Source organism: Oryctolagus cuniculus, chromosome 1 (genome assembly GCF_964237555.1).
Source record: "Oryctolagus cuniculus chromosome 1, mOryCun1.1, whole genome shotgun sequence".
Classification (NCBI taxonomy): Eukaryota; Metazoa; Chordata; class Mammalia; order Lagomorpha; family Leporidae; genus Oryctolagus; species Oryctolagus cuniculus.
In genome coordinates this window covers 47,712,837-47,723,795 of record NC_091432.1, presented here as the reverse complement: position 1 = coordinate 47,723,795, position 10,959 = coordinate 47,712,837, and the positions used below count along the sequence as shown (strand labels likewise).

Here is a 10,959-nt window from a genome sequence, read left to right as displayed (position 1 = left end):
GAGGGGCCTGGGGGAGTATCTCTTTGCCCCCGCCTTGGCCTCTCTGTCCACCTGTTAGAGCCGTTCCACACCTGTCCCCAAGGCTTCTCGTGGCTCGGGCACCTGGCTGGGTGGGGCCAGAGGGTAAGGATTCCCCCGGAATGTACCTGACTTTGGTTTTGAGTTTGCACTCGCTCCATACCCACAACCACCCCTAGGGGCGCTGGCGAGTCTGAGGGCCAAGCTGTGTGCACCCAGGCGGGGCAGCAGGGACACAGGGACGCAGGAAGCAATCACAGAGGCCCAGGGGGCGAGTTTTGCTCAAAATGCTCCGTTTATTGCTCTATTCAGTGACCACGAGCGAGTTATAAAAAGACACCAAATGTCTCGGTCTGCCGTGGAATAAATATTTAAGGTCAGCAATAAAAACAGGTGGCTCTAAGATAACACACGTTGCCAGAGTCATGCACGCCCTGCCGAGGGGCTCTCCATGGACGCACGGACACAGGGACGCGCAGAGCGGCACGCAGCGAGACTTCGGGGAAGGCTTTCCCACGTGGCACAGAACACGGCTCACTCACCCCACCCCCGGGGCACCCCCACCTCCCGGGCCTCATCCTGGGGTTGCCACCCCCACCTGTCCCTTGCCTCCTGAGAGCATCTGACGCCCAGAGGCCACCCTGGGATGCCCCCCCCCCCCCATCCCAACCCAGAGACCTCTTCCTTCAGGCAAGATCTCTCTGGAACTTCCCAGATCCCCAGGGACTACCCAAACCAGGTCCCAGTAACTGGGGGCAAAACAGTCTGCCTGCTGGGAGAAGTGGCTGTGAGGGGTGGGGGGCACACGGCAAGCCCCTGCATGGGCTGCCCGGGGTGGGGGGCTGGAGCTCATTGCCCCATCCCCTTTCCCGCACTTGGGAGACACAGTGTCCGGTACAGACAGCAGAGACGGAGACAGACAGGACACGCTGCGCAGGACACTCGGAGTGTGGTGCGGGGACGTTTGGGACCCAGCAGCGGTGGAACCGTCCTTAAAAACCGAGGCCCCGGGTCTGCGTGGTGTGCTCAGGCCCGGGGGCCCTAGGCCCGGCCTGGGACCTCCTCCCCCACCCTCCGCCCACTCCCCCGTATGTACAGTAGGAAGAGCTATGCTGGGGGTGGGCCAGGGGGGGAGCAGACTGGAGACAGGGAAGCGGGCGGGGCAGGGGAGGAGGCCGAGGCGAGGTGGTTCCCCGAGGACCTTGGAGGAGGCTGTGCCGGTCACTCTGGGGGCTGGCGGGACAGCTGCTTCTCGTAGAGGCTCATGACATGGTGCACGAACTGGTACTGCTCGTAAGTCTGGATCATGCCGCCCCTGGCCGGCAGAAGGCACGCGGCGGGGAGGGGGTCACCGGGAGGGTGCTCCTCCCCCACTTCGGCCCCCCCCCCCCCCGCCCCGAGGGCCTCACCCTTGTCTCCTTGTCAGGGACACAGATGCCACCACCCCCAGCCCCCTCTGTCTACTCACCCAGACCTCTGCCCGCCAGCCCCACGCATGCCGCAGCTTCCCCCTGCTGCCCTGGGGGCCCCCGCCCGCGGGCTGACCTGTCCTGCCGCAGCTGGCATGTGGTCTTCAGGATGTCCACCACGCCTTCGCGCCGCAGCTGCTGGCAGCAGATGCTGGTAGCGATGAAGCAGCCGGTTCTCCCGATCCCCGCGCTGAGGGCCAGGGGCACGGATGGGGTGAGCAGCAGGGCAACCCAGGGGCTGGGGGGTGGGAGGGGCTGCCCTGTCCCCGCGGGGCGCTGGAGGACCCACCTGCAGTGGACGACAATAGGGGCACAGCGCGGCCCCTCCTTCTGGGCTGCCTCCTCCACCTCTCGCACCAGGTGCAGCAGTGGAGGGGCCCGGTCTGGGGTCTTCTGGTCGGGCCAGGAAGTGAACCAGTAATGCTTCAGGCCTCGCTCTTCGCTCCCACTCTGTCCAGGACACAGAGGCCCACCCCAGACACCCGTGAGCTCTCCCAGCCCACAAACCAGCCTGAAGTGCAGCCGGGACTAGAGGAGGATGAATACGGGGTGTGGGGGGGAGGTGAGGGGACCCCGGCCCCTCCCAGCTCCACCATAGGGCCCAGAGACCAGACACAAGCCCCAACTGGGGGGGAGGGAGTTGGGCAGCAGCTTTGGCTTTGCTCTTGTCTTCTGCCCCTGAGGCTCCAGGAGCACCTGAGAGGGGCCCAGGGCCCCTTCCCCAGTTCATTCCTGTCTTTGGGTTCCTTATCCTAACAGCTGGCCCAGCCGCCCCTGAGCCTTGAGCCCCAAGCCCTTGGCCTCCCCTTGCTGTGCTCTGCTGCCCGCTCCCCGCTCCAGGCCCATTGCTGTCCCCAGCTTTACCCTGTCCACCCGCGGCCTCCACGGTGCCCTCCCCCGACTCCAACATCCTTCCCCCTCCTCACTGCCCTGGGGCCACAGCACTCAAATGGTCGGAGTCCAGTGCGAATCTGGACATGCTGCCCCTGTGTGCAAAGCCCTTTGCTTCCCCAAATCTGTCCCCTGAGGTCTAACCCCCATGTGCGGGTATGCATGCAGGGGTGTTAGGTTACGGGGGTGGGGGCCTCCTGAGTGGGATCAGTGCCCTCACGGGGGCCCCAGAGAGCTCCCACAGGCCTCTGTCACGGGGTGGGAGGGGATGTGACCAGGAAGCAGGCCTTCACCAAGACAGTGCTGGTGCCTTGGTCCTGCGCTCCTGGACCTCCAGGTCTGAGAAATAAACCCACTGTTTATTTGTGTTTTTTTTTTTTTTTTTTAATTTATTAAGCTGCTCAGCCTGTGGTGTTTGGTTATGGCAGCCTGGATGGAACAAGACCCCATCCATGGCTCTGGGAGTACGACCCAGTCTCCTTAGCGCTCAGTCTGGCAAACAAGACCCCGTGCAGGGCCTCCCCTTTCAGGAACAACCCCTGCCCCTGCACTCTTGCCCTTGGCCCTCCGGCATCCCTAAGGGCTGTAGATCAGGTTTCTGCAGGGCTTCCGTGTGCACGCACACACACACGTGTGTACACACATGCAGGCACACATTCCATCTTCCACGCCCGACTTTTACTCTTTTCTCACAATGCTCTCCCACTCTGTCCCTGGCCAACTGTCACCCTTCATTCAAGACCCTGCTGGGCAGGACCACTCCCAGGACGGGTGCTCTGCCTGAGCTGGCTGCCAGTACAGCGGGCCTCTGCACCCTGACCTGCTCTGGCCCAGTACTTCCCACCTGCGGGGTGCTTCGAGGGCAGAGTACGTGCTTCGGACAGCTCTGTGTTCCCAGAACCCACCCCAGACCCCAGCCCTGGGCGGATGCTTGTAACGGTTTATGGACAAAAGGAAATGACCCTCGAAACCCACGGTGCCCTGGCTCCTCCCTTACCAGCCCCCAGGAGCTGAGCAGACCCGGAAGCCCCCCCCCCACTCGTGCGTCTCTCTTGGGAATTTCTGTCCAGGAGGCCGTTGGGTCCCTCAGGTCCTTGGGACAGTTATCACAGGCCCTGCTCTGCACCTCCTGGCCCTCCCTGCCCTGAAGCCAGTCCTGCATCCCAGAGCTGCCCAGGTGCCCCTAGCACCGGAGCCGGTGTGCGTGTGTGTGTGTGGTGGGGTGTGTATGTGTTTGTGGGGTGTGTCTGTGGGATGTGGAATGTGTGGGGTGTGTGTGTGAGATGTGTGGGATGTGGTTGTGTGTGGGTGTGTGTGGTTTGTGTGGGGTGTGTGTGTGGGGTGTACGTGTGTGTGATATATGTATGTGGTATGTGTGTGTGTAGTATGTGTGTGGTATATGCGTGTTGTGTGTGTGGTGTGTATGTGGTGTGTGTGTGGGGTGTGTGTGTGGCGTGTGTGGCATGTGTGTGGTGTGTATGTGGCATGTGTGTATGTGCATGTGGTGTGTGGCGTGTGTGTGTGTGTGGGGTGTGTGTGTGAGGTGTGTGTAGTGTGTGGGGGTATATGTGTGTGTGTGTGTGTGGGGTGTGGTGTCTGGTGTGTGTGGGTGTGTGGTGTGTGTGTGGGGTGTATGTGGATGTGTGGATGTGTGGTGTGTGGGGTGTGTGTGGGGTGTATGTGGATGTGTGGATGTGTGGTGTGTGGGGTGTGTGTGGTGTGTGTGTATGTGTGTGGGGTGTGGGTGTGTGGTGTGTGTGTGGTGTGTCTGGGGTATGTGTGGCGTGTGTGTGGCACGTATGTGGTGTGTGTGGTGTATGTGTGTGTGTGTGGCGTGTGTGTGTGTGGTGGGGGTGAGTGTGGTGTGTGTGGAGTATATGTGTGTGGTGTGTGTGTGGTGTCTGGTGTGTGTGTGGTGTGTGTGGGGGTGTGTATGTGTAGGGTGTGGTGTCTGGCATGTGTGTGGCATGTGTGTGGCGCGTGTGTGGTGTGTATGTGTGTGGTGTGTGGCATGTGTGGTGTATGTGGTGTGTATGTGTGTGGCATGTGTGTGGTGTGTATGTGTGTGGTGTGTATGTGTGTGGCGTGTGGTGTGTGTGTGGCATGTGTGGGGGTGTGTGGCATGTGTGGTTTGTGTGTGTGGGGTGTGTATGTGTGTGGCGCATGTGTGTGGCGTGCACGTGTGTGTGTGTGGGGGCGTGGTGTGTGTGTATGTGTGGGTGTGTGTGTTGCATGTGTGTGTGGTGTGTGTGTGTGGTGTGTGGAGTATGTGTGTGTGGTGTGTGTGTGTGGGGGGTGTGTGTGATATGTGGCTGTGTCATGTGTTGGGTGTGTGGTGTGTGTGGCGTGTGTGTGGTGTGGTGTCTGGGGTATGTGTAGCGTGTGTGTGGCATGTATGTGGTGTGTGTGGTGTGTGTATGTGTGTGTGTGGCGTGTGTGTGGCGTGTATGTGTGTGGTGTGATGTGTGTGGCGTGTATATGTGTGTGGTGTGTGTCGCGTGTGTGGGGGGGTGGGGTGTGTGTGTGTGGGTGTGCGTGGGGTATATGTGTGGGGGTGTGTTTGTGTGTAGAGTGTGGTGTCTGTGGGGTGTGTGTGTGTTGCATGTGTGTGTGGTGTGTGTGTGTGGAGTATGTGTGTGTGGTGTGTGTGTGGGGTGTGTATGTGTGTGATGTGTGTGGCGTGTGTGTGTGTGGTGTGGTGTCTGGGGTATGTGTAGCGTGTGTGTGGCATGTATGTGGTGTGTGTGTGGCGTGTGTGTGGTGTGATATGTGTGGCGTGTATATGTGTGTGGTGTGTGTCGTGTGTGGGGTGTGTGTGTGTGTGTGTGCGTGGGGTATATGTGTGGGTGTGTGTGTGTGTGTAGAGTGTGGTGTCTGTGGGGTGTGTGTGTGTGTTGCATGTGTGTGTGGTGTGTGTGTGTGGAGTATGTGTGTGATGTGTGTGGCGTGTGTGTGTGTGGGGTGTGTGTGGGGTGTGTGTGTGTGGGGGGGCAGGCAGCCTATTGGAGTCGTCGTCCCGGGCTGGAGCGCCTTTCCCGAGGCGGGCTCCGTGCTCCGTGCTGTGTCCTCGGGCTCACAGGGTCCGCTCCCGGCGCCGCCTCGCTCCCTCCCACCTTCAGGACTGTTACGGGGAGCTCCTCCTTCCCCAACGCAGATCCCTCCACTTCGCAAACACGGAACCCACGAATCCCCCCCGATTCGAAAGGAACAGTCTCCTGTTATGCGATCCTGGAAGAGGCACCACTTCAGGGTGGGAGGATCCCTCCGCTCACTCTTCCGGGCTGTTCTGCACTGCTCATATGTTGCTGCCTTCCCTTTTCTTGCCATTTTCTGTAACCACAGCCTCTGTGCAGCGCCGCAGCAGCAGGGAGCGTCTGCCCTCTGGTGGACAGGGCCGGCACTACAGCCAGGAGCCCAGCCCAGCCCAGGTCTTGAAGGGACCGTTTCTAGGGCAGATCTCCAAGTCGTTAAGGAGCCCTCACTCATGAGGACCGTGCAGGAGGCTGCAGAAGTCCCCCCATCCACCCCTTCCCGGCCTCGGGCCAGCGGGCATTGTAAATGGCAGTTTACATAGAGAGAGTCCATCAGCAACGAATGTAGCTGAGCTCTAGGAAAAGCAGCTGAGGTTTGGTTTGGTCCTGCCTGGCCCCCAAGTCCATCTGCGCCTCCTTCGCCTCTACTTATCAGTAAATCCTGACAAAGGCCTTTGTTTCCGCTGCAGTGGACGGCTGCACCCTGTTCTCAGTGGAGTCCCCAGTGGTGCCCCTCGCTTCCATCCACCCAGCCCGGCCCCAGAGCTCACCTTGAGGGAGATGAGTCGCAGCCGGTAATCCTCAGTGTGGATGACCCTGTGCACGGTGATCTCTACGCCATCGTGCACCACCTGCTCCTCCGGCCAGTACTCGGTGCATTTCTGCAGGGGCCCAGATCAGGCTGCGACCCGCCCTCTGCCCCATCCCCTGCCACACCCCCATCCCTCCTCAATGCCCCTCCAGGGCCAGCAGGGGGCATAAAAACACAACAGGTCCCGAGCTCCACAATCTATAAGAACATGAACTCTATGGCTCGGCGTATGTATCCGGCAGTTGGAAACTGTCCTCATTCTTAAGGACTTCTATGGGGAGTCAATGAACCCGGCTGTCACGGGTACAGCCAGTGTTGGTCCTGGCCGGCTGGGAAGCAGCTGAGCATCACGGGCACCGGCGGTGGAGAGGCTGGCTCCAGGCTCCACCAGCGACCACATGGTCCAGCTCTGGCTGCTGTGAGCCCCGCCAGCCTCACAGGCCAGTCCTAGGATTCACGTGGGATCCTGATGCTTGGGACAGGACACAAAGCAGCGAGCACTTGGTCACAGCCCGGGGTCCCTACCTCGTTCATCTCCTCGATGTTGGTGATCATGACGATGATGGGCGCGTGCTCCTGCCACACCATGCGCCAGAAGTCGGCCACCGTGCTCACGATGGGGCCCTGCGTGGCGATGTACACCTTCTCCTCGCCGCCGTAGCCCTGTGGCCAGCCGAGCCCAGGTTGTCAGGCTTGGAGGCAGCACTCCCAGGGCCCAGTCCCCACACTGGGGCTTGTCCCGGGGCTGGCAGCAGCCACACTGGTTTGGCCGTCGGGATGGGGCTACGTACCCGGATGTAGTTGGCATTGATGTAGGAACTCAGAGGATCCTCGGGATCTGGCGAGCTCAGACACACTCTGCTGTGAGGGTCTGGGGTGGGGGAGGGAGCCAGGTGAGGCAGGGACCTGGGCACGGCCCACTCCAGGGCCCCACCCCTCTTCTGGGACCCAGGCAATTCTTCCTTCCCCCTGGCCATTAAACAAGGACCCCTCTTGGGGTCCATTTGGACAGGACAGGCGCGGCCTCGGGTAAGGAGGCAGTGGGAGAGGCCCTGTTGTGTGCCCGTGCCCCTTCAGCTGTGCTGCACTCCTTGCACCCCACGTTCTGGGGAAGAGAAAGCTACGGCAGGAAAGGGGTGACCTTCGGTAGAGATCCCCAACAGCAGGTGGCAGCTGCAGAGTGCGGATGCGCTGTCGCTGACCGGCTGAGACGAGACGACAGATGCGTGTGCACAGGGGCCCTCTCTCCCCAGTCTATTCACGTCAGTTCCCCGAGTGACAGATTCCCGTAACATCCTGTTCTTCCCGGGGTAGACTCTGCTTTGTTCCAGCTCCAGCCAGCCTCCCTGTAGTTGTCTGTTCTGGGACCGGGTGCGGGGTGGGCAGGGAAGCTAGCTGGGGGCCTGCAGCTCTGGGGCCTGGGCTCACTTTGGCACAGAGTCTGATCCCTTCTCTGGATCGAAGGCGCTTCTAGCGGGCACAGGGGGGCTTGCACAGGTGGTGGTCATTGCCAAGTCCACATCACCGAGCCAGAGAGCCTGGATGTGGGACGTGGCCCCATGACTCCCCGGCAGCATCGAGGTGGACAGTCTGCCCCGTCTCCCTGTGCCTCGCCTGCACGGTGGGGATGCTCTGTTCACCACGACCCCACATACTGTGTGAAGGTTAAAGGAGGCAACGTTAGTTAGCCGGGTAACTTAGACCAGTGTGCACGCAGCGCCGCACGGCGAGCAGCTGCCACACAGTTGCCATTGCTGCCAACTCTACCATTAGGCAACGGGTAAAGGAAGAGTCTGCAACACGGGCGGCGACGTGCACACCTCGCCTCTGCTGCCCTTTGCCTCCCGGTCCCACTGCCTGAGGTCTTGGCAGCACCGTGGTTGTCGTGCAGAGGGACACAGCAGGGCGGCGCGGATGGAGAGGGGCGAGGGGGAACTTCGGGAGCAGGTAGCTGTGCCTGTGTTTGGCCATCTCCCTTCCCCTGGCCTGCAGGACGGAAGTGGGCACTGCCCACCCCCGCCAGACACCAGAGCCTGCAGCGTGCTGGGCAGGCAGATGAGGAACATACGGCAGTTGAGCATTGGGGCTGCGGGAGCAGACTTGGCCCGGCTGCGTGGGCTTCCTGGAAGAGGTGGCTCCTTGGCGGGGTTGGCAGGCCCTTAGCCGGAGGAGCAGGGGATGCTGTTGTGTGGGATTCCAGTGCCCAGGGCTGGGCGGGACTCGTGAGAGGCGAGGCTGGACGGGAACGAGAGGCTACAGGGTCATCTAACCCAGGCTTAGAAAGCTGACCCTCAAGCCAAGGGCCACTCGGTGGCAGTGGCTGCGTCTGAGGGGGAGAGCGACTCGACCAGGGTTCTGCTGTGCAGCACTCCGCGGGCAGCGCCGGGAGGACAGGAGAGGGGAGCGTGGAAGTCAAGAGAGTGGACAGCAGAGGACCGCGATGAGCCGGGTGAGACGTGTCGGGGGTCACAAGCACGCCTGGCGTGTGCCCAGGTCTCTGTACGTGGCATCCCCTGCGACTGGCCCTGACCTTGTCACTTGGCGGTGAGGACGGAGAGGAGAAGCCGCTGCTGGGAGGTGTTCATCCACCACCCACCTACTCCCCCTCCTCCTAACCTGTCCACCTCTCCCTGCCCTGTCTGTCCATCTATCCACTCATCTGACTGACCATCTACCCACCCGTCCGTCTGTCCATCCACGAGCCACGCGCCAGGCACCGTTTTGGTGCCAGGCCTCCTGCTGGGTTACCATCATGCTGTGCACCTGTCTCTCCCGCTGCACCGGGGCTCCTTGTGCACGGTCTGTCTTATTCACATCTCAGCTCTTAGCCTTGAGAAACGGGTGCTGCCTCAAGGAGACCGCAGGGTGGCCAGGACCTGAGGGGCGGCCTCTGCTAAGCCTGCCCGGTCCTCCTCCCCTGAACCTGGCTCTGAGCGAGCAGGGTTAGCTTGTGCTGGACACACACAGGAGGTTGGGGCCTGGAAGCTAGGCCACGGCTGGAGTGGCTTGAGGCTCTCCATAATCCAGCGAGGACCAGGGGAGACACGGCCTGACTGCTGCCCTCCCCAGTGGGAATCCTGAGTGGCCAGCAGGGCCCTAGGTGCTAGGGGACCCGAGGCCCCCCGCCCCCCCCCCCCAGGCAGGGCTGGGAAGGGGAGGGCAGGAGGAGGAAGAGGTAAGCCGCCCTGAATAACGCACCCTGGCCTTAAATGGTGCTTTGTTGAACCGGAACTACCTAGAGACTCTGTATCCATAGCAACCACAAGTCGATATTTTAAAAGTTAAAAATAAGTCATGACATCTTACATGTTGTCGGAGATGCTGATGGCAATGCCGCTTTTTGAAAGCCTTGCTACTCCACACACGGAGTGGAGTTTATTTGCGGCGATTCGCTTTCAACACGTCACCCACCACCCCCGCCTCCGACCCCAGCAAGCCCTGGGGGCCCGGGCCCAGAACTTGGCAGGGGTGGCAGGCACACAGGGGCCTGATGAAAGTGACCTGGACACTCCAGGGCACAACGAGGAGCACGGGGTCACCTGTCTCCCACCCCAAGGGAGGAAAACCCCGCAGTGTCTTGCATACACTGAGTGACGGGGAGCTCACTCCCTGCAGAGGCAGCTCACTCCCCTGAGTGGTGGCTCTGCCTGTTAGAGAACTCACAATCTGAGCAAATGGAACACCAGACAGACAAGAGAGCCCACAACTGGGGTCACCAGGGCCCAGGTGTGAGACCCAGCTCTGTGCATCCTATCTGGGACTGTAAAGGACGCATGCGTCACCTCTGGAGCCCTAACCTTGTCTTCTTGACATCCACCCACTCTGTAGAGAGAAAGGATGCGGCCGCTTCTCAGTCCCCACGCACTGCCTAGGAGCTGCCAGGATCGCCTCCCTGTCTCTCTGGGTTTCCCCAGAGCCCAGCACAACGCTGGCCAGGCAGGGCAGGGGTCCCGAGAATGCTGCGTGGGAGGGGGAGCCAGCCTCTGCCCTCACCAGCAGGTGCCTGCTTCACTGCACCTCCAGTGCCCCGCCCCTTGTCCTCCAGCGCCCTGTCACCCATGCCACCCAGCTCCGGCCTCCCCGTCTCCCCAGGGTGAGGCAGAGCCTGCCCCAGGCCCCGGGGGCGGGGCGGCTACTCACTGGGCAGGATGGTTTTGTACCGGTTCTTCCGCACCAGCCCGGGGATGTCGTACTCTTTGGGATCCACAAAGTTCATAGGGATTTCCTGCAGGAGGAGAGTGTGGTGGTGTTGAGTGGCTGACCCCCGGACCGCTGCGCCCCCCACTTCCCGTCCAAGGGGTGGCCTGGGTGCAAGCGCTCCTCCAGCAAACCATCACTGTTACACCAGTTTGCAACGGTGCCAGACGCGAGCTGTGTGTGCAATGTCACTGCTGCTGCTTGGGAGCCAGCCTGGCATGCAGTAGGCACTCAATAAATAACTGGTAAATACAGATGGCGACAAGGAAAGGAGACACGGCCAATCAAGGCCTTCTCCCACACACTCTGTGCAGCAGCCCAGCTGAGTAGCCTACCCAGGGCATTCCTGCTAACACCAACCCCTCCCTTATCTCCTGGCCGTCTTAAAGGCCACCTCCCAGGGCCCCTATTGTGGTGTAGTGGGTTGGGCTGCTGTCTGTGATGCTGGCTGTGCACATGGGCGCCAGTTCACATCCTGGCTGCTCCACCACCTCTGATCCAGCTCCCTGCTGATGGCCTGGAAACAGCAGTGGAGGATGGC

General features: G+C 61.2%; 1 protein-coding gene across 3 annotated transcripts in view; it reads right to left on the bottom strand.

The window, feature by feature from the left end:
* Positions 1–294: 294 nt before the first annotated feature.
* The window catches only part of PTPN5 (protein tyrosine phosphatase non-receptor type 5), a 64,418-nt gene continuing 53,753 nt past the window's right edge, over positions 295–10,959 (bottom strand). For all 3 annotated transcript variants that reach the window (XM_070072575.1, XM_070072573.1, XM_051834005.2), the window contains 7 exons: positions 10,362–10,446; positions 7,013–7,092; positions 6,747–6,884; positions 6,181–6,291; positions 1,777–1,937; positions 1,564–1,677; positions 295–1,333 (listed from right to left, as the gene is read on the bottom strand). In XM_070072575.1, the coding sequence (XP_069928676.1) occupies positions 1,240–1,333; positions 1,564–1,677; positions 1,777–1,937; positions 6,181–6,291; positions 6,747–6,884; positions 7,013–7,092; positions 10,362–10,446 (783 nt within the window). In that variant the 3' untranslated portion in view covers positions 295–1,239. The remainder of the gene's footprint in view (positions 1,334–1,563; positions 1,678–1,776; positions 1,938–6,180; positions 6,292–6,746; positions 6,885–7,012; positions 7,093–10,361; positions 10,447–10,959) is intronic.